Source organism: Thunnus maccoyii, chromosome 18 (assembly GCF_910596095.1).
Source record: "Thunnus maccoyii chromosome 18, fThuMac1.1, whole genome shotgun sequence".
NCBI lineage: Eukaryota > Metazoa > Chordata > Actinopteri > Scombriformes > Scombridae > Thunnus > Thunnus maccoyii.
Window position 1 is genome coordinate 1,842,619 of NC_056550.1, and position 27,556 is coordinate 1,870,174.

The following is a 27,556-nucleotide window of genomic DNA, read 5'->3' on the forward strand; positions in this document are numbered from 1 at the left end:
CAAAAAGATCAAGGTTACAGAGAAATGACCCAACATTTAAATAGGTGGGACCCAAATAGAACAAATAAATACCCATACTTACTTAGGTTTACAAATTAGTTCCACGGGAAACTTCTGCTCTGCTGTGAAGGAACTAAAAGAGAAGACAAAAAGGGCTTTCTGTGCCATCTAGAATTCTGTTCAAATCCAAATTCCAACTAGGACATGGCTAAAATGTTTAAATCAGTTATAGAATCGATTGCATTGTATGGCAGTGAGGTACGGGGCCCCTTACTATAAAATATTTGGGCAAAAAAGGGAAAAAAAACAATAGAAGCCCTGCATACAGATTTCTGCAAGTGTATTGGTGTGTATAGGGCTGAATTAGGCCAATATCCTTTATTTCTAAGTATTCAAAAAAGATCTATCAAATTCTGGAGCCATATTAAAAAGAGTGACACTGCCTGTTACCATTATAAAGCCCTTACCTGCCAAAAGTTGAACCTAAGAATGAGTCCCCTCAACCAACTGGTCCTAAGGCTGGCTGACCTTTCACCTTCTGACATCACAAACCCTAGCCAGCCTCAGAGAAGTTACACAATCACTCAGATTAGACCTAACCAATTTATATCTAAAGAAGAAGAAAAATGCATCACTTATTGGAATTATGTTATATACTCACAGCATAAAATAGAAACATATTTGGCCCTAAACAGACATTATACTGTGGCAGACTTCCTAAGCAGAGTATCTGATAAGAACCTGAGAAAGACAGACTGAGTGATCATAGTGTGGCAATAGAGAAGGGCAGACACAGGCAGACCTGGCTGCCCAGAGAGGACAGGCTTTGTTCCCATTGTGATGACAGAACTACACTTTCTATACTTTCTAAGAATGTCAAAACTACCGAAAAGAAAGACTGTGCAGTGTGGGCTGTTAAATATGTGACTTCCTGTCACAACAAAGGACACAACCAGTAGGACATAGACATATAGACAGATAGACATTTATAAATATACTTGTTCTTACCATATTCTACTTACCACCACCATCTCCTTTTGGTTTTTTGTTTTGTTTTCTTTTTATGTTGTTATGTAGACTAATGGCTGTGTTGTGTTATCCCTACTATTAACAACATCTTTTATTATCAGTAGATGAACACTATTTACATTTGACATTATTTAATTTAATTTATTCATTTCATTATCTATTTAATTCTATTGACTAATATTGTTGTTCACATTATTCTTGTTAATTTCATTCCTTAACATTTTCTTTTATCATTTCTCATAATAGTACTTTGGCAACACATGTCAAATGTCATGCCAATAAAGCCTATTGAACTGAATTGAAAGTGAGTCAGTTAGTCATTGAGTGATTCAGTCAGTCAATGAGTCAGTTAGTTAGTCAGTCAGTGAATCAGTCAGTTAGCCAGTCAGTCAGTCAGTCAGTGAGTCAGTACACCACCACCACCACCCACTAGGACCTCAATAATAAACATAAAGTAGAATTATCACCTTTCTGATAATGTCAACAAAAACTGAAAATGTATATGCTTGGTAAAAGTAGAATTTATGGCAGAGCTGTTGCATTGGATTGCATTAGATTTCACAGGTGTTCCTAAAGTGCTTGTTGAGTGTACAGTACCAGTCAAAAGTTTGGACACAACTTTCCATTCATTTGAATGAGAAAGTGTGTCCAAACCTTTGGCTGGTACGGTATGTTGCTACATACACCATGGCACTGTGTTTCTTATGCCGTGATTAGCTCTCATTAAAAGTACATAGCAAAGGTTTGTTTGTTTGTGTGTGTGTTAGGTGTGTTTAACATACATCTGCATGTTAATGGGTGTGTCCATAGGTTCCCTGGACTCCACAGAGGTGACATACTCCACTAAGGCCCAGGCAGGCAGGCCTTCCCTGCAAGACTCTCCCACCTCCTCATCAAAGAGACTGCCAGGTAGCATCATCCATGTCTGTCTCTGACTACTGTGGATTTTAAGATGGTGTTCATATTATGGCAGATTCTCAAATAATAGCAGACAGTGGCCAGTAGTTTATAGAGTAGAGACTAGTCTCTGAAAGACTTTGAGGGGGTAGAATGACCTTGTGTTCTAATAGCTCACATAGTAAATGTAGCACACTCACTACCCTATGGTTCTTACTTTCTCTTTTTAAAAATACATACTGGTTTTATTCACAAATCATTTCCAGTCTCTTCTACTTGGCTGTTTTTTTTAAACTACTGTCAGCACAACTGAACACTTCCTGCAGATATTTCACATTGAATGCCTGCCAGTAAAGAGAGGGATCATACTCTTTGAGCCACAGGAAGCTTTTAATTTGATACATCTGTGCATGAAATGTTGACTTTCATTGACAGCTTAACAATGATTGGAAAAAAAATGAAGGTTTACCTTCAGTTTCAAAGTCAGGCCCAATCCCAATGACCCCCTGAAGCCCTAAGCCCTGAACCCTCACAGACTGAGTTAACGTCACCAGGTAAGTGATTGAGTGTGAGAGGCTGCAAGGGCTCAAAATGGTTTAAATAGGAATGGGACTTCACTTTAACGAAACCAAAACATGATAACAGGCAATATCCAACACATAAAATAATAATGTGCACGGCAGTCAAGTAAGGGACGGACTGCCTGATTTGAATTTGTTTTTCAAGAACAAGCAGAGCAGTCACAATTTTTTTCTTGTCCATTTCTGTCTGTAAGAATGTTTTCCCCCCCTGTTGCTTCAGGTTACCTATTCACTGCCAGATAGCCTGCAAGCTGATGTCTCACCTTTTTGAAGAGCAATGAAAATTGCGGATAGGAATTTCTCTTTGTACTCTCTGAGCTTTCTCTCTCTCTTTGTTCAATGACATCACACTTACCATCTGCACTTCCTGTCTTTCAATTTTAGGTCAGAGGTTATTCCGGCGCTCCGGGGCAGGCTCCGACTCCTTCAGTGAAACTAGCTCCATCGGACAGGCTGAGGAAACAACCGGGGAAGGGGGTACCACTCTGAGCAGTAGCATTCACCCACCCACCTCTCCGTCCGTACCTGAGGAAGACGTGCAGATTACATGTGATGTCATACCAGAAGAAGTTCAGGAGTCATGTGTGCAGGAGCACATGCAGGTAGAGACTGAAGAGGCCTCAGAGGAGAGGACCCCTGAAGGCCAAGAGGTGGAGCAGAGCAGAGGATAGGACAACTCTTTCTGCAAGTGTCCTCCAGCCGTCCTCTAAATGGTACCAGCCTAACAGATGTTAAAAAGAAATGTTATTATGTTGTGAATCTAATTCTTCCAAAAGAAAACAGAGACAGAGATAGTTTGGGCTGTTTGTCTCTCTCATTTGGCTCTGTCCTATAGTTTTAGGACAGCAAGGAGTCAAGGATACATTCTCCCCTGGACACTCTTACACTGTGATGCTCAGTTCAGTGCATTCTAGTGATTTGGTGATAAAATGTTCTAATATGATATTTTGGCATACCCACTTTTCCTCCACCTGTGGCTGCAGCATTCTGTGTTTTCCCCGCACTTTTCAGAATGCCTTTAAACAACTCCCAAAAAGGAACATGAGCTGTTGAGGCTACTGTCAGGGGAGTTATGATTATACCTGCCTGCTTGGTGAATATCCCCCTGTATGATTGTTTCCCATTTTGGGGTGATGAAAAAATGTTTTGCTGTCAAACTCCTTTTGGAGCTGCACTAATATTTTGATAGAACATTGCATTATCTCTGATTTATTCAAAGGGATAACAAGAATACAGTAAAGGACAGAATGCAGCCAGAAATGTAAACATGCCAAAAGCAGTGATAACGTGTTTAAGGGTGGATTTTTCCTTTTAAAGTCCAGTGACATCCAGCCCTGCTTAGTGTCTCTACAGTTTTACACTCAGTTGATGACTTCAGGGTGTGAGTAAAGAGCAGAGGAGTAGCCATATTGTATACAGATTTTTTTTAGCTTCAAAGAGAAAAATGTTTGATTCAGGACCAGAGTTTCCATCTAATAGTCCATTCACTTCACCTCTCAACTGGAAATGAAGCAGTGAGTCTTGCTACAATTAAAATGTTACGATTGCACCTCACTGTAAATAGATGATATATATCTAATCCACCCAGTTATTTACTATGATAATTTATGCTAAAATAAATCTGTATAGAAGGAGTAGAGTATTGTGCAAAACCTAATCTATTTAACGCCTAATGCCTACTGATTATACCAGTCACCTGCGTATGAGCTTCAAACACTCCCTCCATGTGTGCACTGCCCCACAATACTACGATGAAGTATCAAGGCCACTGCTGGGGGAGAAAAAAATCTTAAATAAAGAATAAAGTTGGGATAGTTTGAGGAAAAAAAAAGTCAGATTGTTATGACACTAAAGTATCAGAAAGTCACAATATTACAAGAATAAAGCTGTAATTTTCCACAGAAAACAAATAAAGTTAGAATTTTACAGTAATTTGATGATATTACGAGATTAAGTTATAATTGTGCAAGAAACAGTTGTGATAAAGTTGTAATTTTGCCAGAGCAAGTTATGATATGAGAAAAAGTCATATTAATAAAGTTGTTGAAACTTTACAAGAAAAGGTCATGATGCTAAACCATAAGGTAGTCAACAAAATTTCCAGATGGATTGGTTAGAGATTGTCCACATCTCTACAGTTACATTTTTCCCTGTAAAAGACTTGTGTTTTGACTGCAGTCATTTTTCTACTGTAACTTCCTCTGTTGCTCTGCATGACTGTTTGAATTTGACTCTGCCACAAGTTCTTGTTGGAGGTTAGTGAGAAAACAGCAGAACATCAACATTCACTCAATGCACAACCTGTAATCATTTCATTTCAACGTCCTTGACTAAGTAAAAATTGCAACTTTGTTCCCATTGCTTAATATAAGCTTTAATATTATGATAATATTAAGACTTTTTTTTTTCAAAAATGTTTTGAGTAACTTCTCCAAATCTCAGCAGTGGCTCTGGTATTATCTATCTATCTGGTGTCATACAATACAAATGCAGCACAGGCTATTGTGAAAAAAACCATTATAATTGCACATGCAGTTGGGGCCAGAGTAGTACAAACTTTTACATTTTTATGTAAATCTCTTTTTATTTTTGTCAACAATGCAACCTGAGTAAAACGTGTCATAGAGGTGCACTGCTTTGCAGGTATTTACAGTATGAGGAATATTTATTTTCTTTGCCAAAAACATCCCTCCAGACCTGGGTCAAAGTACTGTGTTTTGAGGATTAACTTTTAAACCTTTTACAAGTGCCATATTAGAGGGCCAAACAGGTGCTTTATTTGTTTTGGACCATTCAGTTGATTCTGCTAGGTGAGGAAATTCACCTTGATATCATTTGGTATAAATAATCACAGTAAGTACAGGCTGGTGATTATGAGCATGTGTGCACTTTATTAATGTTGATTTAAAGGATTTTTGTGTGTAGAAGTTCACGTAGGTTCAACAGTTACATCTGACTGCCTGGGACCACCAGTGTGCTAAACTGCTTATAGAAGCTTTCAAGAAACATTGGGCCTCATGTTAGAATATTTTCATATTCATCTCTTAAATCTCCCTTTCTTTTGTTCTGTGAGATTTGTTCGTTGTTCCAGGTTGGTTCCATCAAACTCTCATAACTGCACTACCTTGTCATTAATTGCTTGTTTGAACTTAATGAATGCCACTTGCTCATGAGGAGATGTGTTTGTGAGATTTGATTATTAGCATAATTGACGCTCCTAAATTGTTATATGAGGTGACCTTTTTCAATGTGTTTGTGGGCAAGTTTCATTCACAAAAAATGACACTGAAGAGTAAAAAGAAGAATTTCAACATATGGAAGTCAAATCCTGCTGTCAAAAATCAGAGAAAATCAGGAGCCTGGTAGTAGACACATTGCTGTCTGACATGAAGGTAGATACTATAAAATGTTTTGCAAAGCAAATCATTCCATGATGGGAGGAGGTCAAGGGGATGACAGTCACATTAGATGAACAAAAGAATGCCAAAATAAGCCAATAACATCTAAAAAAAAAAAAACAACTCCTAAACTTCTTTGTAACACGATTAACCCTTTGTAATGTGTTTCATTTGCGTTGATACCATTATTATATTTAATTATAAATCTTAAATGTTTTCCTTTGTGGAGAAAGGCAAACTGTACATACAACCGGCCTGGACCACTTGGGAATTTCAGACAGAATTCTAAGCATGAGAAAATTCTGTTAAATCCCTCATACATACATTCCAGAACAAATGTGTGTGTATGAGTGCTTCTTGCATGAGGCCCATTGTGTTTTGCATGACTGTAGATTATTCTGCTGTGTCTCTATCACACCAGCACTATTTCACAGACATTTTTAGGGTGGATCCTAAAGGTCCCTACACACTGTGCAGTTTTGACCTGTCTCAGATGAAAACTTAATTGATTGTGAGAGAAGCATGGTGAGTTCATATGAAGGTTTTAGATGTCAATGTGAGACTCATTAAGAGCTTTGGAGACCAAAGACAGCATTCATCACAATTCTGACAGCAATCCTCCCAACGACTTATGTCTACAAACCAACCAATCAGAATACAAGATGAAATAACTGTCATTTCACATATACATCTAGATACCACATCAGCATTTATATATAACCCATTTTTAAAATAAAGTTAGAGAAAAAATAGTGGCAGAGCTTGTTTTTGCTGCATTTTCAAACAGGAGAAGATTAAAAATGGATGACACCAGCTGGGTTTTTTCTGTTTCCATCATTGAGCTAAAATTCAACAGACATTCATCACACAGTCTGACACAGGTTGTGACCAAGGTTGTATTAGACCATTTTGCACAGTGTGACATGTAACAAACCTGTAAGATCTCAGTTATTGCACCTTGTCGAGGGGCCTAAATGTGTCACTGGCAGTGTTGGAAATAGTTTGATAAAGAAAATATGGGAGAAGGAGGAAGTGGAAGTATCAAAAAGCGGCAGTGGTGGTGAATCTGTGATGAGAACTTCTATAGCATGAGCAATTTTTTTTTTCTTGAGCAGTTTGATGGAACTTTACACAACATGACTGATTGCTTGTCATTAGTGAGGGGTTATTCTTAATGCAGACTTGTTTTCTATGCCATTTGGAATTTAATGGCAGTGAATGAGCCTCCGTAGGTTTGGCAGAAGTTTGCTCTAATGTTGGTGCCTGAATGTAAAAGCTTAAAATGAAAACTACTGAAAATGCCTAAAAAATTAAAGAAAAAAACACATTTGGGCAAATTTGAAGTAGTCTTTAGTACTTTGAGCCAGGTACTGGTGGAATATTTACTGTAAAATGTTAAAAAATATGGTTATAATACAATGGTATGATAAGATAAAGGAATTAACACAGTGATAAATGAAGATTTTAAAAGAATGGAGTTCAGCTTTATTGCACTTGTTCTGTAGATAATTACTACTGTTCTTTGTTTTATTTCGTATATTATGTAAATGAAGCAAAATCTTCTTAATGATTATTTCTGTCATGTGATTATAATGCAAAGCTAAATCAATAACTTTATAACCTTCCAAGAACACTGTTGATGAAGAACTTTTGATTTGATATGATGAAATGTCCTGGACCGTCCTGCCTGTCATGTCTGTCTGACTGATTGTATTTAATAAGCAGAATCTTTTTTCTTGAATGTTTTCTACCTTTTAATTTACAGCACAGAAACGCTTTGACATATTTTGTGTAAATTCTGTCTCTCAACAGATTAAATTCTAAGTTTTGTAGTCCTAACATCATGCCACGGCCTTCTGTGGTTCAGTTCTAATCTCATTTTTAGTCTTCCTCTTTACTGTTGTGAGTTGGCATGTTTATGGCTCATTTAGTCCATATACATACTTCAATACATCTGTAAATGTACAAGAGTCCCAGATGCTTGACAAACAGAGCAATAAATGAAAGACCAGAAAAGCAAAGTGATATCAGGCATTAATACCTCAGAGTATTGCTGACAACGTGACAAAATATTTGCTCAGTTTCAAGATCCTTTTCACATTATGACAAGACATTTCTCACTTTAGAATGATGATGCCATTATATCCCATTTAATCATATCACTTTATCAAATAACTCTCTCATTATTTCACACATCTCATTAAAACTAACATGGTAAGTTGGCATGTTGTTATAACAAGAAACTTCTGTACCACTTTCTGATAAGTCATCCTTTACAAAGTGTTTATAAGCATTATTAATCATTTACTTGCTTTATAGATCCTAAGCTAATAAGCCATTAATAAGGAAAATGTTTGTGTTGCCAGGTTGTGAAGCATCAAATCAGCTTTGTTTCTTTAGCTCTTTAATTCATCAGGAAGACCCTCCAATGGACTGTTTGACCACTTACCTTCTAGATGAGAGCTGCAGCTTATTAACATTTACAACTGTAGACTTAATAACTTTCTAATAAGCCATCAGATCTTATTGTCATATAAATATCAGTAAGCCATTATTAAAGGCTCTGGGGTTTCTCAGTTTTTAATAGGCCATCAGTAGAAGTTTGTCAGTTGGGTAATCAGGCCTTCACTGCTGATTGAGCTTTGGTTCAGATGTGAGAAAGGCTGCTGGATTGAAAGTGTATATAAGCTCATTTTAAGTCATCTGGTCATATGTGGTGTCAAGACAGGGTGGCAGACGGGTAGGAGATGTCCGTTCTTGTCTAAGAATGTCTGCAGTCTGGTACATTACACGGACCAGTACTGATTTGTAGCATGATTGTTGACGATCACTGATCTAAGCCTGTTACACACAGGTGCACAGAACAATAGCAAAGCAGCCCACTTACATCTTGTTTTCATGAGATAAGTCAGTATGCCATTATAGATACATAATGAGAAAGTTTTGTGATATCATAAAATGAAGGAATGTGTTTTTATAAAAAAAAAGTTTCATGTTAAAACTAAATAATTTGGCATCTAGCAGTACTGAGGAAAAAAATGTCAGCATGAAAAATAACTTGTTATGACATGAACATCTCATTAAAAGGAGAAACTTCTCATTTTATAACAAGAAACTGAGAAAATATTTAAAACAATGTCAAACTGATACAAATAAAAATGATTAATAAATACTTATATTTAGTAGAGGCGTGGGCTCAAGTCAGATATCATGAATCTGATGACTTTAGACTTAACTTGACAAAAACAAAACAGACTCGTCATCTTACTTTGACTACGGCCGGAATGACTTTATATCCTTCTCAAGCCCAGAGATGAAAAATAGACAGACGACAGATGATCATACTACCTAGTGCTGACTGTACTAAATTTAAGTTGGCATTCAATTTGTTGGAAGGGGCATCATGACTTATTAAGGACTCAGACAACACAAAGTTAAGGACATGAATTTGACTTTGGTGTTATTATAGCCAAGACCACCTTTGACAATATACATTTTCACATGCACCACAGACAGAAAGAATAAACATTATTGGACACATGGCAAAATATGTACAATAGAAGGCAATATGAATTGGATGGGATACATTATAAGGTGCGATTTTGTCTACATCTTTTCTGCATAGGTATTAAGTCTTGCATTATATATATAAAAAATGCTTTTATATCTTATCAAATCAAAGTAGATGAGTGACTAACTGTGGTCACATAATAATAACAAGTACTTATAAATAATCACAACACACTTCTGAAAGCAGAGTTGGCTGTGTCCCCTGATGTTCATGCCTTCATGTGCTTCTTTTTATGAATAGGTCATTTTATGGTTGGGCTGCTGCCTGAGGATATATTTAAAACTACAACATAATCTGTAATGATTCATATCACGTACGCAGGTGTGTACAAAAATATGTCTCAGTTTATTCCATCAGATAATATTATTGCAGAGTAACTTTTTATGTAGGAAAAGCTTATTAAATCATATTTGTGTTAGATTGAGGTCATTAAACTATACACTGTTCTACTGTTGATTTGTTTAGATTTTCTCAGTGTAGTTTGCGAGCCAAAGCTGTGATCCACCTCTTGTGCCCAAAGGTGGTTGAAATGCAAAAATGGATACAATGAAAGGGGAATTAAAGCGGAATCACTTTAGATAACTAAAAGTGATTGAGATTGGTGTGTTGTAAAACCAAACATATTTTTATTAAATTTTAAACCCAGCATGTTGCTGTCGTATTGTCATCATTTTTCTCATTAGTCTGAGTATGCTTTGCCAGGGCAAATGTTATAACGTTACTGTTGTAGTTACAAGTACTGAAAAAAACTTTCTCAACAAATGGCTATGATGCATTTTACAAATCCCAAAATATGTAGAATATTCTCTGTGATACTTAAAATATTGTATCTACAAGTTCAATGCGCTCTCCGAACAAAGAATATATGCAAACCATGTGATGAGTGAATGAAGTTGTATCACTTAACATATAAAAGTCATTCTCCATTTGCAAAACCTGAATCGAATCTGCGGTTCCTGAAAAGGTCAGAAACTATTGACGTAAACAGTCAGTTACTAGTCTTCGGGGAATGTAGTTTTCTTGTGTCTTGCGAGTCTGTCATGGCTACTGTGTTCCACTTTCGAACGAGACTTCATATCCCAGAGGTCACCGCGCATAGCACGTCGGCTGAAGGGACGCGTTAGCTCAGGCGGACTGTCTCTGGGAGTGCTGAATCGAACATTTCTCTCTGGCGTCTCCGCCGACAGGCACCGGCTGCTTCTTTTCACCGGAACCGGAGACTAAACATCACACTTCCAGTTGGGACGCTTTCAACCAGTCCAAGAGGTGACCTTTAGCACCGGGGTTCGGACGGACGCTGACGTAGAACCGAGAACTGCGCAGCTCAAATCTCACAGTGGTGAAAAACCCAAAGAGCCACGATGGACCCGAGAGACACTGCCCCTGATTCCTGGGAACAAGAGGACGATGTGGAGGCCACACTCGACGGACAACTTGAATCCGCTTTCACAACCCTGAATGTGAACGCGAAACCGTTTGTGCCCAATGTAAACGCCGCCGAATTTGTCCCGGCTTTTGTCATGAAGGCACACTCGGAAGACCTCGACTCTGCGGGTGAGTTCAGGCACGTTAGTTAGCAGTTAGCTCGCTGTTAGCTGCTAACTAGCTGCTACCTGCTCTTCAGACACGCGTTCCTTGAAGCGCGACATGCTCGCTAGCTGCTGTGTGGTGAAGCAGGAATATAGACGCCTGCCGCTTTGTAACATTGACTACAATCTATATATAATGTTAATCTTAGCCGGCCGTTTGGCTATAGAGTGTTTGTACAGCTTGTTGTCACAACTGTATATAGAGTCTTTAACCCAGCCGGCGTTAGCTTGGTGCAACCAGCCGGCGGTAGCATGTTCCTTAGCTGCTGTGCTTTCACAATCGTGCCGCCCAGCGTCAGTTAATGCGATTTAACCAAAACACTGCTTATTGTAACGTTACTCAGAAACTGCCACCAAGCAAGCGGCGCTTGTTATAACGTCCATGTTGTCATTTTTGAACATTCCAACTTCACTTGATTATTAAAGCTTAGCCCGTCATTGGAAAGAAAGAAAGAAGTGGGAACGTGAGTGTTTGGTGTGACGTGGATATTCTGACGCACTGCTGGTCAACAGTGGACCCAAAATGTGTCATTGGAAATCGCGTGAAGGCCGGGCGAGAGAGCTGGACGAGGCTGAAAGCTGCAATAACACGAGTCATCATAGGAAATGTTTTCATTTACAGCAGCGTGCCATATATTCACAGAACTCCCATATCTTGTATGACTGACAGTGTATTGCTCAGATTCAGCATTCAGTGGTTTCAACACCTCCCGCTATTGTCCCTATATACACTACCCATGGACAACCTAAATATTAACAGATTGGATGTTTGTGTTCCAAAGTATGGAGGTGTTTGACACGACTAAACAGTTGGCCATGTAACCAGGTCCTACTGTCTTCCTCCAACATTAACTTGATGAGGTGGCTTCTAAAGGCACAGTGAAATGTCCTTAATGAACATAATAGAAAAACACTTTCTATCATACCTACAGTCAGTTTAGAAATTCCTCAAGTCTGCTCACAGTTCCTTTAACTGAATTAGTCCTGTAGTTAGTGGAACAGGTCAGTCTCCTTTTTAAATTAACTTAAACATTAACTTTGCTGTTGTTTCTTTTTCCAGTTGCTGTTGAAAAAATATCCACTATGGAGGTGTCAGAAAGTGCTGGTATGTATTGAGGTTGTGTTTAAGCGGGATTCCCATGTGTCACAAACATGCTGTAACCACTCTCCTCATTGTCCTGACATGTGCACTCCCTCACTGAACAGATAGGATTAACAAAGCCTATAGTGACTGTTATGTCATGGGTTACTGAGACCCAATTACAGAAGTTCAGTTTTACCTGATAGCTCCATTCCCCCTTTTTGTACAGTCCTTTTTAGTAGTGTTTGTTTTATGTATCTATCTCCTTGTGCATGTGCCAGAGAGTGCTTTTTTGCAGATCAAAAAAGTGGCAGCGTTTGACCACAAACTAACTGAATAATGGGTTTCGTTATAGATGAGCATCAGTTTGTCTTTTGTTTTGTCTCAGAGTGAGTAGATTCATTGGGGCTGTGTTTCTTTATCACTGTAAACAGACATGGCCTTATTTCAGTGGGAGTTAACACCACAAAGTGTACAGAGGCTTAGAGTGAACCCGCACTTTAAAATCAGTTGAGTTTTAAACTGAATAGCCTTTGTCTGTATGGTATGTTGTAGCTGCTACATTGTGTATTTTTCCCTTTCACACTGTTACTTTGTTGGCAATAGTAGAGTATTAAAAAGCGATGACATTACTTTTAATGTTTACCATCAAGTCCAACAATAAGTACAGCAGCTCTGCTTGCATTTTTATCAGTCATTTAATTCTGCAGCCATTCTAATAAAGGTTGTGTTGCACCAGGATGCTTTAAATGCTTGTAATATCAGTGTTACACTTGTGATGTGGAAATAATATTGCATCATTATAAGAAAAGGAATTGTAAAAATCTGGGTGGATGCTAACAGCTGGTGACCACGGTAGTCGGGGTGTGAACAGATCAGGCAGGTCTCTGGTGTTCTCAGTCCTATATGAAGTGAGACATTATAGCTCAGAGCTAATGTCACTTTTTAAAGGCTATAAAACTTCTCCTACCCCACTGGTTGAAATCTGCACACAGTATCTAATACAGGGACTTCTCTCCCAACCTCATGTGTCATGTGTGTGTAATGTTAACACAGAATCTAAAACTTGCTTTCATAGTGAATGTGGGGGGTGAGTTCCTATGTTTGATAGTGAGGAATTATCTGTTTGATTTACTTATGATCCATAATGTTTGCATTATTAAGCAAGATGGGGGCTGCACACAATTGTTGTTCTGGAAAATGTTGGTAAAAGTAATATATCATTAAAGGCAGTGGTTCCCTACCTTGGAGTCAGGAACCTCCAAAGGAATCTAGCGATAAATCTGAGGGAGTTGTGAGATGATAAACAAGATAGGAATTCAAGGAAAAAAAAACATTTTGGCTGTACATCATGTTTAATTTTCATTTCTGACTTCTCTTTAATCTGCTTTTTTTTTCGGGTCACAAGCCCACAAAGTTGGTAACTACTGTTTTAGGGCGTTCCTGTGTAGGACACCAATTCATGGGAGAAGTGTCATGAATAGTATACAAATGGCCACTTACACTGATTGACAAAATCAATGAGTTGTTCCTCTGCTCCTTCTGTAGATACATCCAGTGTTCAATCCAGGGTTCAACCTGGTGATTGAGAGCAGGTAGTAGTACATAGCTGGAGACTATTCTCATCGGTAGGACACATGGTCAACATGGTGGACGTTTTAAGGAGTGTTTCTACGTCATTGTACCACGTTGTGCTTTATTAGAGAAGAATGTGAGAACAATCTGCAGGCTGCGTGCCATACTCTAGTTATTATCTAGTTTTTAGTTCCATGTGAAGCCAACAGTATCATTTAGCTGCCGTTTCCTCCTTTTTGGGAAAAAAAAGAGTGGATGCAGCCCTAAAATTTGTTTTATTTATTATTTCAAGCTTTTTAGCAGCGAACTTCAAATTTCTTGTGTGCTCCACTGTTTTCAGACGTGTGGTAGACACAGTCTCACTTTTTAAATAGTCTGTTGGTAGTAAATTTCCAGCTGAATTGAAAACTTGCAGAGCAGGTAGTATCTTATTTTAGTAGCAGTTCCAATAACTGTACAACAAATACATTTAGATGATACTTGCTATTATGGTTCAAAGGCTTTAAAAAATATTAAAGTAACAGTAACTTTAAGATCTGATAGAATTGCTAATCAAAATGAAAAGCTGTCATTGAGTGTCAGTGCTGTTTGTGAATACTTTCTGCACACATTCACCTAATTGAATTGAGTCAAAGATGCTCCTCTAGGAAGACGCACCACTCTGTCAGTGTTTAGTTCACCCTGTGTACCATTTTCCCAAGTGGTGTGTTACCTGGGATTGAATAGGTGACATCTACTGGACTGGCAGTATAAACAGAAGGCAGGCGTATATTCCATCAACTGTTGCTTCAGTACAAAAACACAGCGGAAACAAATCCTTTTTTTTTTTTTCATAAGGTTGCCCGTCATGTGCAGCTGGATTCAGTGCTTCGCCTGCACGCTTAAATAGTAAAACAAAAACAACAGATTTGAAGGAACCGGAGCTGGGAACACACTGAACCAGGATCTGTTCTCTGCAGTATTACTGAGCTGTGTAGGAGGGTTTATGTCAGTGCACTATCATTGTTTCCTATTTGGTCTCCATTTTTGCTGCAAAGCGTTCGTTGCTGTGTTGCTATAGCGCTGCATTTCAGAGAGAGAACTTATCAAAAACTCCTGCCAGCAATGTGGTGCCTTCCCTCTGATTCCCTGAGAAAGTTTTTTTTTTTTTTTTTTTTTTTTAAAGATGGTATGCTATGGTAGCTATCACAATTTGCTACCCATGTAATGGCTATGTGAAGGTTCACTGTATAACAAGCTATTTTCAAACACAAGCATGTAGCCAAACATAATTCATAAATCAGTTCCTGGATTCACAAAGATTGCATAAACAGAAATGTGATGAGGCTCCAAAGCAGATGTTGCCACTACAATGCACTGCCAGGTGTTTAGCAGACATTTGTGTGCTAATGAATGTTTATGTAAACTGTAAAATCTAGCCAGACACCACCTTAGGCTGCTCTGCTTTAGTCTGACCATCAACAGTAGAGGACACTTTTTCCTAACAAATAGCTTCGCTTCATGTTCAGTCAATGTGGCGGTCCAAATCTTACAGAGACTGGTGGAAAATCACACAACAAAGAAATGTGTAAGACTTCACAGGCAAAATCTCTCACTGCTTTTTGTAGTAGTTGTGTGATAAATTGCACTGTAACAATTAGTTTTCTGGCATGAATCAGCATCCTTTTTCCTGTCACACCGGTGACAGCTGTGGTCGGACGCATTATATTGTTGGGTTGTCCATCTGTCCCATTCTTGTGAGCGCAATATCTCAGGAATGCCTTGAGGGAAATTCTTCAAATTTGGCACAAACGTCCACATGCACTCAAGGACGAAATGATTGGATTTTGGTGGTCAAACGTCAATGTCACTATGACCTTGTGATGAGTGAGTGAAGAGCCTAGGCTGAATTATACATGGCAATATATTGAATTATACATGACAATATAGTGATAACTTCCATTTTGCCACAAAATACTCTTACTACCGTTTTATTAAACTCTATACATACGACCAGGAGGTGATATTTCTAGTTACTGATTGTTTCTTTTGTTGTCTTTCCTTTTGCAATAGGACACTGATCAGTAAACAAAGTCTTTTGTGACAAGAGGTTTGAATATGTTGTACAGATTATAGTCCTTGGAGACACAGTTGTGATTTTGGGCTATATAAGTCAAACTGACAAAGACAGCTCTTCTGGTAACTACGAGATAATTATTTCTAAAAGTTTTCATGGAAAAAAAAATCTGCTGTGTTTTTCTGAATTAACGAGATACCTCAAAATCCTGACTGTGGTAATGTGAGCCACAGTGGTCAAACCAGTCACCATCTGAACTTGGTTGGGCCTAAAGTAGTGTAATTATGGTAAGGACGGGCTGTGAGTGAGGTAACGGTCCTGAAAGATACATATACACGCATTTGCCTTCATTTTCTTTATGTTCTTTTAGGAACATAGTGTATTGTACTTTTAGCCAATAGGTTATCAGATAAATCCTAAAGACTGCTGGTCCAGATGTTCTCTCTATCAGTGTTACAGTCGAGTCATCCCACTGTACCTGTTTGTGGAAATTGCAAACTAAAACAACCTCTTGGCTCTGTAGGCAGTCTGCTGTGTTTGTTTCTTCTATTTTGGGGCTTTGATGAAACATTTTTGCCTATTCTGAGGTGCCTGCGCAAAGTCGACAAACTAATAACAATACCGTCTATATTACTTAAAGATACAAGTATCTCCCAATGTTTCAAACCAAAATAAAGCTGCATTCAACTACACAAAGCTTCCATGAAATCAAGCTCTCAAGCAGGAATGGGAGCTTCTCTTGGGATTTTAGGTATCTAATTAGTTCAGAAAAATAGAGCAGAATTTTTTTTTCTCATGAAGACTTCTCTGAGAATTCTGAGATAATTATCTTGTTCATTCAGAAAAACAGCAATTTTTTTTCTCAAGTGAATGCACTACGCTTATGTAGGTAACAGCTAACGAAGGGAAAAAACTCAATGTGCTGCTTATTATACATATTAATGTGTTTGTTTGTTTTTTTTAAATGTGCATAAATTGTAAAAAAAAAAAAAAAAAAATCACCCAATTGAGCTGTTTTAGGAGCTTGTCAAAAAGAGGGAAAATATAGTTTTGTGATCAATGACAGTGAAGTGAATGTGTTTTGTGGCCGTGCAGCTCCAGTGGAGAACGGTGACACAGAGATGACCACAGAGGAGCCATGGGACCAGAAAGAGGCTGAGCCTAACGAGGAAGAGCCAGGAGGTGGTTCCTGCGGAGACCGGGGCCCAGCGGTGGCAGCAACAACGGAGGAGACGGCTCCAGAGATGATGATGGAGGAGGAAGAGGAAACACCAGTGCCCAAGGTTCCACTCACACAGCCAGATGCCCCCAAGAAGGAACACATCAATGTTGTGTTCATCGGACACGTAGGTCAGTGCAAATGAATACATGTCTATGAAGTCAATCTGACTTGATAGCATTGCTGGTTAGCAAAGTGGAGCACCAACACCAATTAGATTAACTGTAAAATGACCAGAGTGATGTAAATATTATAATATATATTTAGAATGTAGTATATTCTATATTTTTGTTATTGTCAACAAATCCCATGACTAAACCAAAGTCGTTAACTCTAGGGAAGTGTTTCTCAGTGAATAACACTGATACACCCAGCGATCATGCTGTCACTGCTAATTCCCTTTTACCACTTTTAGCTAAAATGCTTCTTGCACATGCTCACACATCCAAATCATAGCAAGGACCTGAGATGTCAGTCAGGCTGAACTCTTCTTCCAGCTGCCATGGTTTATGTTCCACGTCCGTTGTTGTCTGTTTACTCAGCTGTTCAGTGTGCAGACACTGATGTGTCTGTCATCAGCTGACAGATTGCACTTGACTTTTCTCCACCTTCACACTGTTACATTAGAGATGTAGCCCCTAACAAGTTTGGAGTGCACTTATTAACACTATGGCCTGTTATCACTCAAAATAGATGATCAGCTTACGTGCACCAAAGTAACCAGGTTACTCAGAGAAACCAGGTTAGGTGGGTAATCAGGGAAAGTGTTTAGATGCACCGCAGTAACCTGGTTAACGTACAGTGTTGTTGTATGTTTTGATTGTGGGGGACTGTGGATGTAAATGAGCTTTGAGCTAACTCCGGGGCAGTGCATCTTTTATGTTAAAAACTGTACACTGTCCTAATAAATAAGTATAATCAATATATATACATCAGAACCAGATTTCTGTCCAAGCCTGACCTTATTTTGGAAGCTTGGCTCACTGATTTTAACGGTCTTGAAATAGAAGACACTGCTTCCTGACCTTTTTTGTTAATTTTGTATTTGTTGGGGGGGGGGTGTCAGTGCAGATGGACAGAGTGGAACTCTTTTTAACAAATAGTCAAATGTTCAGTGGTTCAGAATTTGTCATGCACATGCGTACTTGTAAAAAGCTGATTAGTCAGCAATTTTCCCATTTGGCTCGCTACTCAAAAAGTTGAGGAAGAGTCCCTGCTGATGTGGTAGCTTAATGTTAGCAGTCTAATCTAAACCCACACTGTGTGCTTCCTCTCCAGATGCTGGCAAGTCCACCATTGGCGGACAAATCATGTGAGTAGCAGTCTCCCTTTCTTGGTTCACTCACATTCACCACATCAAGCCTTTTGATATGTTATGGATTTCTCCATTTTTTCCCTTCATCACCAACAGGTATCTAACAGGCATGGTAGATAAGAGAACCTTAGAGAAGTACGAGAGAGAAGCCAAGGAAAAGAACCGGGAAACCTGGTGAGTGGGCACACTGCTGCTGTGTCTGGCCTAACTTGCTTTTCTATTCAAATCTAGAACATAGATGCTCTGTGCTGACTGGTTTTGCTTTCTGAACTGCTGGTAGGCTTTTAGTGTGAAACACCTGCAGGAAATGTTGAGTTTCATTAACACAGAAAGAAACTGGATTATGTGCTCAAATCTTGTTTCGCATTCATGAATCTTCCCCTGTTGACTTCTTGACTTGTAGATTAATGGAATGTGTTTTGTGCCTTCTAAGTAGTTGTTGTTAATAGACTTATATAAATTCTTGTTAAGCCTCTTGTTTTATTAGATTTCCCACCAGTGACCACATCGATAATAGAATACCACATGTCTGTCTCCCAGGTATCTGTCTTGGGCTTTGGACACCAACCAAGAGGAGAGGGACAAAGGCAAGACAGTGGAGGTGGGCCGAGCATACTTTGAGACAGACAAAAAGCACTTTACCATCCTAGACGCTCCAGGCCACAAGAGCTTTGTACCCAACATGATTGGAGGCGCATCACAAGCAGACTTGGCTGTACTGGTGAGTTCAGGAAAAGATTATTAAAGACTTAAGACTGAACTGTTAAATTAAAGTTGAACATAAGTTCCCTCATTGCAGCCCTGTTAGCATTTCCACAGCATCTCTGGAACTACAGTTGTCCAGTGGCTGAGATTGGCACTAAATGAGAATAGCTGGTCCACCTTAAAGGTCAGTCCACCTTAAGTGAGCTTGAGCGTGGCTCAGCGTCTGACCGAGCTTTGAAATAATCAAACCTTTAATGTGGCTTTATGAAATCAATACAGTCAAAGTTACATGAATAAACATTTACAAAAGAGTATGAACATTTTATTTAAAATTTCTATTTAATAGCAATGTCTCCTCTAGTCAAGCAACGGCTCCCTTTTAAAAGTGTGCATCTGTGCTTGGTGCAACAATATCACAGCATCATGTTCTGTTGAACATTATTATCTTATATCATATCCATAAGGTTAACTACTCTGATAGAGCACAGAGCACATTGGGCAGGCATATGGAGAATGGAGACGCAGAGTGTCAGATCCATGAAAAAGAGACAGCAAACTGATTTGTGATTAGGGATTTAAAAGCCGTCACTCATGCAGATGAACATGGCTCAGTGGGTGGATGTGTCACTCCACCAGAAACATCTGTAAATGCACATCAGGAGCATTTATTCACTGACAATAGCCCCCTTAATCCCCTCCCCAGATTTTTGTCAGTGAAACAAAGAATAAAAGTTCAGTCTGATTGTCAGGAGGTCAGCAACATAACTGTTGTTTAAACATGAACAACGGTGAAGTAAATCCTCTTCCCAAGTCCTGATATTGATACAAGCAACAACCTGTTGTTATGTTCACTACTGCCAACTCCTCTGATACTTCCCAGACCACTGAGGGTAGTGACTCTTCTGGAACTAGTAGGGTCTTTCCTCCACAGGAGCTTTCCAGGAACCTGTAGAGGAACCCGGGCACTAAGCATGCATTTGGAACTATATTTAGTTCCTCTAGAATAATCCCAGGTGCTTAAAAAAACAAGTCCACGCTTGGTTGTATGTTCCAAAAGGTACAGGAAGTTTAAGGGGTGAGGCTTGGAGGGAAGACCATCACTGATTGGTCAAACACAGGTACTGCAGCTGCTCCATCATTCATAAAACAAGGAAGTACTTTAGTGTTATTCGAACGAGTGGTGGACATTTCTTGTTTTCTATTAAAGTTTAAAATAAAGTAACATTTTACTGACGGCTTCCAGGCACATTTTTAAAAACCATGAGAGAGAGAGAGTGACAGAATGAATGAGAGAGAGTGTTAGAGAGGACAAAGCCAGTGAGAATGAGAGAAAATAAACATTTATTTTCTGATTGTTTCATGAAGGTTTAGTCGTTACTGTGCAGATAGATACTTTGAGTTTTCACTCTCCTTTTCCTCCTCTGCATTTGTACCAGCAAATACAAAGAAGAAGAGGACGACTGTGTTGTTTCCTCGTGAAAATTGTGTCTCAAACATGCAGTTTTTCAATTAGTCATGGATTCAATCTGCCTAATCTACACGGTTATTCAGATGTGTTGGAAACACAAACAACACAAACCGTCTGGGCATCAAAAGGGCCTTTCAGTTCGAAGTTCCTCTGGATTCATAGTTCCTGGAACTTTGTGCTTGAAAAGAGCTTTAGATTGATCCAAATTCAGAGCATCTCCTGTGCTTAAAAATCCATTCTATTATTATCAAACCAAATGGCTGCAAACAAGTTTATGTAACCTGTAACATCTTTATGTCTACATGTGACATGCTAGCTTGCTACAACAAGAAAACCCTGACACTGACTAAATGAATGTGTTGACCCCTAGGTGATCTCTGCCAGGAAAGGCGAGTTTGAAACTGGTTTTGAGAAGGGCGGACAGACACGGGAGCATGCCATGTTGGCCAAAACAGCCGGTGTGAAGCACCTGATTGTTCTGGTGAATAAAATGGACGACCCTACAGTCAATTGGAGCCTGGAGAGGTGGGTAGATGGATAAGAATGATCAGATGGTGGGAGTGTAACAGCACTCAAAACTCAGCTCATACTAGAACATTAAAGACATTTGTATCTAAATAATTAAAAAAAACAAAGGAGATGGTCACTGTGCTCCAGATAGTTGGTGAAGGAACATTATAACATGCTGAGTGGGGTCAAATCCACAATTAAACTCTGCTAAGCAGTTTCTTTTCTTCTGGTATATAGTATGTTTACATCACCCACAGCACCCTTCTGTGCGTAGGTTTGCAGAGACATTTTTCGTGTATCTGGTGAGAAGCATGGTTTCAGCATAACAAGCGTTTGAAAGTATCACTGTGACAGCAGAGAGACATGATTACATGACACATTACACGAGGCAATGTGTCCTCCTAGTCAAATGAAAGTATGACTATGACAAAGTATCTAATGTCTAGAATAGTCCGTTTCCACCACTGAACATTTGACTGCAGCATTCACACACATTAGCACCATACAGTCTTACTACACACACACACACACACACACACACACACACACACACACACACACACACACACACACACACGCACACACACACACACACACAGCAGGTATTAGCATTATGACATTTAAGCCTTTGCCAAATGAGTTCACAAAATGCTGATTAAGCTTATCACAAGGAGATAAATGTCTCTGTATTTCACAGTATACAAAGTTTTTAAATCTGGTGTCTGGTTTGACATTCCCATGCTGGCTGGATGAATGTGTACTGAGCATGCTCTATGGGCAGAGCATGCACACCAGAGACCTCCACCGGCCAAGCTGGCTAACTTCCGTTTAGCCTTCTGCTAACTTGAATGGGGATAAAATAATTGAATTATGGCTCCTCTACACTTTCAAAATGACTGGACCAAATTCTGATGGTGAAACTAGTCATTTTGTGGGGGTTGTGTGACAACAGAGTAGGCTACAGCGGAGCCTATGACACAAGCATGTAATGACAGTGTTTTTAGAATTACTCTCACTGCCAGAATGGGGAGACAAAAGTCCTGCAGTCCAGCTGTAAGTGGACATTTCAGTACATGTCCTCTGTATACATCATGATGCTGGCAGTCTGTGTGACTGAGCTGATGTAGTGTCGGGGTGATTTGAAGATTTTGACGTCTCTCCTGTTGTCTGAACCCTCAGGTATGAAGAGTGTAAGGAGAAACTAGTGCCATTTTTGAAGAAGGTGGGCTTCAACCCGAAGAAAGACATTCACTTCATGCCATGCTCTGGGCTGACGGGAGCCAACCTGAAGGAGCCCACTGATATGTGCTCCTGGTACACGTAAGTCCTTCACTATTGTAACTGGATTAGACAGAAGATTATTGTTGTTGGTCCAGCTCTTCTAACTGCTCTTCATATTTGTCATTGCAGAGGTTTACCATTCATTCCACACTTGGACAGTTTGCCAAATTTCAACAGATCAAGCGATGGCCCTGTCAGATTGCCTATTGTAGACAAATACAAGGTAAGAATCGATTTCTTTCTTTTAATGTTAACTTCATTAACAAGAACTCTGACTAAATATGTTCCTCAACAACCTTTTTTTCCATGACTAAGACGAGACAATGACAAGACGGCACCAACGTCATTAAGCACTAACTGTGACTTTATCAACATGTTATGTTGTTGATGAAAAAAGACTAAAAGACTAAAATGTAGTTTAAAAAATAAAAACTTTACTAAAATCTCTTTATTTTAGTTGACAAAAAAGAGGAGAGAAATGTTCTAGACCTGAGAGGCGTAGCCTGAGCAGCAGCAGCAGCAGCAGTGAGTGCTGCGTTCAGGTGCAGTGTTGAGCGTAGGTCACCCATGTTTGAAAACACTCAGTGCTCAATACACAATGACTGTAGTTACACACATAAAACAGAGGAAAATTGACTTCAGGTCAGGTTTACGTGTATATAGTGTGAGTGAAACATGAAGCATTACGTGGCCCATGTAGACAGCTGCATTGATTTAAAGTAGCAGTGTATAATGAGACGTTGTCTTGGTTGCCTTCTTTAACCTTTAATATTGATGCATGTGAACTAGCTTGCTAGACAGCACTTTTGTTAACCTTATGTCATTATTAAGTCCATGGGGCAAACATCAAGCTCAGATTTATTTATTTAATGCAAGCAGATTGCAATTGGTGTGTGGACAGTATTCTTTTCAATTTTATGAAGCTATCTACTCCTGTTTCCATTGTTCAGAACAGAAAGGTAAGTTTGTTCTTTGGGCAAACAAAAAAATTGGTTTCAAAATATTGTATTGCCTTTACAACTCTTATTGTTTTATAATAGTTTGAAAAAGAGTATTGGGCCCCATTTGTTGAATGATGTTGGTTCAAAATAAATATGTAAATCAGAACATGTTCCATGTCTGGATGTATTCCTTAAATTGATAGCATCAGAAATAAGTTTGACTAAAATGTCAACAGTTTTCATTGACTAAAACTATTGTAAAATAGTTTTGATTCTTCTTCGACTAAGATAAGACTAAAATGACCAACTGATAGTCAACTAAAACTTGACCCAAAAAAACAGGATGAGGTTGACTGAATATGATCAAAACTAGCGAGGACATTTAACACAGGACTAAGACTAAAAAAAAAAAATTAACACTACTATCTTTGTTGGAAAAAGGCAGAAAAAAGCAGTATGACAGGTTGAGCTTTTAAAAGTAGCACACTTACTGCTCTGTCCGTAAAAGATTCAGTGCCTGATCTCAGTGCCCTCTAATCCCAACATCTCCTCCTGACTCACTGTCTGTGTTTTGAATCTAGGCTGTTTAATGTACAGACAGGGAAATGTACTAAATCAGTGTTGTGTTGCAGCTGTCAGACTCAGACATGACTCTCTATCATTGGTCATTGGTCACAGTCTAACAGTCTTGTTGCTGTGTCTCCTGCAGGACATGGGCACTGTGATTCTGGGCAAACTAGAGTCGGGCTCCATCAGTAAAGCACAGCAGCTGGTCATGATGCCAAACAGGGTAAGATATCCCACAAGTCTTTTCTTCTTCCTTTCAGTTGGAACCAAGAAAGATGAGAAATGAGAGTGAAACCTAACTATTTTGCATTTTTTTTGCTCCTTAAAATGAACGTTAACCTAATTACATCAAATGTATCCTTATTTTAACAGCACAAGCAAATATCATCAATGATAAAATGAATGTTGGATGTGAGGAAACAGTGGATCTGTTGTCACTGTTATCTGCTCTAATATGAATAATTGTCTTATTGCTCCCTAATGTAACTACTTCCATGTCTTTAATGCTTTAGTTTCTATTTTACACCATCAAGCTTTATCGTCGCCTCCGCCTCTCTCCTTGTCTTTTCTCTCCTCGTGCAGCACGTGGTGGAGGTGTTGAGCCTCTTGTCAGATGACGTGGAGACGGACGATGCCGGGCCGGGTGAAAACCTCAAGTTGCGGCTGAAGGGCATCGAGGAGGAGGAGATCCTGCCTGGCTTCATCCTGTGTAATGCTGAGAACCTCTGCCACTCGGGGCGCACCTTCGACGCCCAGGTCAGGTCACACATCTCAGCCTCTAAATGGTTAACTCTCAAACCAGTTCAGCTTTAACCTCATAAAAACTCCTACTATCATAACATGAACTTAATGTGATAACTTATTACATGTTAGTTATTAAATGTTGTTAAAAATGTGATATGTACTCAATAAATAATTGTAGGCCTAATAGTCCTGACTGGTTTTCCATCATGGTGTGACTGTGAAAAGGCTATTAAATTACATTCTATGTGCTATTAAAAAGGTCTTGAAAAGCGTGCTTGTACACCTAAATCCACTGTAGTTCCAGGGTTGCCAACCACTATACAGACCTGGCTTAACTTAGTCATCAACAGCACATCTGTATTCCAACCAGTGTGTGTGTGTGTGTTCATTCCTCCCCCATTACCAGTGTCTGGATACCTTTTAATAAACTGCTCCGTGGCCAGCAGAGTAGCCAGTGAAATTCTTCATTAAACTGACAAAAAGTTGTTTTGTTTTGTTTTTTTTGTTTTTTTTGGACATGCCCTCTCATAACCCCTGTAATTCTTTTCCTCACAGATTGTCATCATTGAACACAAATCCATCATCTGTCCAGGTTACAACGCAGTCCTTCACATTCACACCTGCATTGAAGAAGTGCAAATTACGGTACGGCCTAATGCTCATTTATCTCTTAGCTTGTAGCCTCTGGCTCACTGAAGCTGTCCTGGAAAATGATGTGTTTGAGAGAGTGGGCACAGTGTTTGTTAGAGGACTTTTGCACAGATGTAGCACGATGCTCTCACTATTCTCAACATGCTCTGTATTGTTGGTCAAGCTTTTGGTTGAACAGATGTTGTGGCTGGATGCTTTGTTCATAATGTTGCTTTGATTCAATCAAACACTGTAAAAATGTGACATACCTTGTTCCTGCTCAACTGACAAAAATCTAATAACACATATATAATGTATACAGAGAATGCTGTCATTTCATTATTAATCCTGTGTATGTGCTGATCTTCTGTCACTCTGCTCCCTCTTGCAGGCCTTAATCTGTCTGGTAGACAAAAAGACAGGAGAGAAGAGTAAGACACGACCACGATTCGTCAAACAGGACCAGGTCTGCATCGCCCGTCTGCGCACAGCAGGAACCATTTGCCTCGAAACCTTTAAAGACTTTCCTCAGATGGGACGGTTTACCTTACGAGACGAAGGTAGAGCACCTGAACTGACTGTGGGGCAGCTGGGAGGGGTATTAGATTGTTACAGATCATATTCCAAGTCTGTGCTAATATAATAATAATAATAATAATAATAATAATAATGATAAATTCCAGTAGTATGTGATGGTAGATGATGATAGGCTGTTGAATTTCAGAACCAGCTGCTGCTGACCAGGGCTGCAAATAACACTTATTTTAATTATCAGTCAATCTCCAACATTTTGTTTTGGTTAATTATTTAGTCTATTAAATGTCAGAAAATGGGAGGGATATGTCTCAGTTTCCCAGAGCCCAGCATAGCAGAGTATGAAGTAAATTTGAGGGCCAGATAATTGTATTCATTCTGAAGGAAATGTCTGTGGCCAAGATGTTGGATATTCATAGTTAAACATATATATGGTACAAGAAGTACCAACATATTTGGTCAAAACTGAGTTAAGACTAGAATCTGACTTTTTGAAAGCTGTTTTACTACAAATAATGATAGCATAGAAATGTTAAAGAACCCTGCATATAGAATTAGCAAGAATAGAGATAAAAACCAAATTGCAGTGACTGCATTCTACTGCTAGCTTGAGCTAAAGCTAATTTACCATCTTTAGGCCTGTTTCTTGTGATTGACAAACAATTGTGATCCTCCAACTCTTTAGAATTTGACTGTTACACCATATTAATAAGGCAGTAGCTAACTTGTATAGCTGTTAGATGCTTTGGCTAAGTAGCCTTGAATCTTCCAACCCCTCTTACTCAACCTGTCTTCTGTAGTTACTGCTGTTTGCCTGTATATTCTAGGGCAGTATAAACAGTAGAGTATGTGATGAATCCTGTGATAAGCAGCAGTTCTAGCGAGGCTGACAGAAACGTTTGTGTCTTAGGTAAGACCATCGCCATCGGTAAGGTGCTGAAGCTGGTCGCTGAGCGGGACTGAAGAGGACGGAGCTGCCTGAAAGTCCTGGTGAGAAGAAACGTGCGGAGCTCGGTCATAACCCGCCCACACTGTTATCAGCGGCGACGGCACCTCCCTCTCACAACCCCCCTTCTGCGTGCCGAAGATCAGCTTCAGAAAAAACTTATGTGAAAAAGAAAAACCTGTTTTTAAGCAAATGAAAAACCAAGATGAAGTCCACACGAGTCAGCTTTCTCATATTGAGAGCTCAGCTATGCCATTTCTGGGTTAGCCCTCCCTCCACCTCTCCCCACCTCCCTACTCTGGTCTACTCATGATTACATGATTTTTTTTCTTCCAGTTATTTTTTTTTTTGCTTTCATAAATGACAATGACAAATGGCAGAAGTTATATCTGTAAACAGATGTGGACCAGGATTTTGCTTGGAATATAAAAAATGATTTTCAGAATTAAATTGCAAAAGAAATAGTTTGAAAGAACTTCACCAGTTGAAACCAAAATGTTTATCTTGGGTGTACATGTCTCCCTTTTGCTTTTACCCAGTTTTTGGTTTCTCATGTGGCGTTCTGGCTGTGTGCTTGAGCGTGTTCAAATGTTATTAAAGCAAACAACTATGACAATAAAATATTAAATTGGGAAAACGAAGCGTGTTCATTTTCAGAGCAACTTCCAGTGGCTGGCTTCATATTTCACAATTAATCTTCAAGTCCATCACTTGCTCAACATCTGTGGGTTCACAGCACCAGTCAGTAACATTAAACACTACACATCATGCTGATTAATTTCATTCAACGACCATTGAATGAAACACCAACATGTTCACAAATAATTGTATTGTAATGAAGTTATATCAAAAACGGTTTTTAACAGTATCCTCACAAGCTCTTAGCAAGCACTGGATAGGCTGGGTCTGTATTATGGGC

General features: G+C 39.1%; 2 protein-coding genes across 4 annotated transcripts in view; both read left to right on the plus strand.

The window, feature by feature from the left end:
* Positions 1-5,680, plus strand: part of pdxdc1 (pyridoxal-dependent decarboxylase domain containing 1) — a 34,537-nt gene extending 28,857 nt beyond the window's left edge. For both annotated transcript variants that reach the window (XM_042394207.1, XM_042394208.1), the window contains exons 22-23: positions 1,840-1,938; positions 2,892-5,680. In XM_042394207.1, coding sequence (XP_042250141.1) covers positions 1,840-1,938; positions 2,892-3,178 — 386 coding nt within the window. In that variant the 3' untranslated portion in view covers positions 3,179-5,680. The remainder of the gene's footprint in view (positions 1-1,839; positions 1,939-2,891) is intronic.
* A 4,884-nt stretch (positions 5,681-10,564) lies between these two features.
* Positions 10,565-27,274, plus strand: gspt1l (G1 to S phase transition 1, like). 2 transcript variants are annotated; one of them, XM_042394209.1, is made up of 14 exons: positions 10,565-11,030; positions 12,126-12,170; positions 16,873-17,127; positions 18,275-18,308; positions 18,408-18,485; positions 18,852-19,032; positions 20,855-21,009; positions 22,174-22,314; positions 22,405-22,498; positions 23,926-24,006; positions 24,366-24,539; positions 25,083-25,172; positions 25,549-25,717; positions 26,602-27,274. In XM_042394209.1, exons 1-14 carry the CDS (start codon positions 10,838-10,840, stop codon positions 26,652-26,654), a joined length of 1,743 nt encoding a protein of 580 aa, XP_042250143.1. In that variant the 5' UTR covers positions 10,565-10,837; the 3' UTR covers positions 26,655-27,274. The 2 variants fall into 2 exon arrangements, with proteins under 2 accessions (XP_042250143.1, XP_042250144.1); XM_042394210.1 differs by lacking the exon at positions 12,126-12,170.
* The last annotated feature ends 282 nt before the right edge of the window (positions 27,275-27,556 follow it).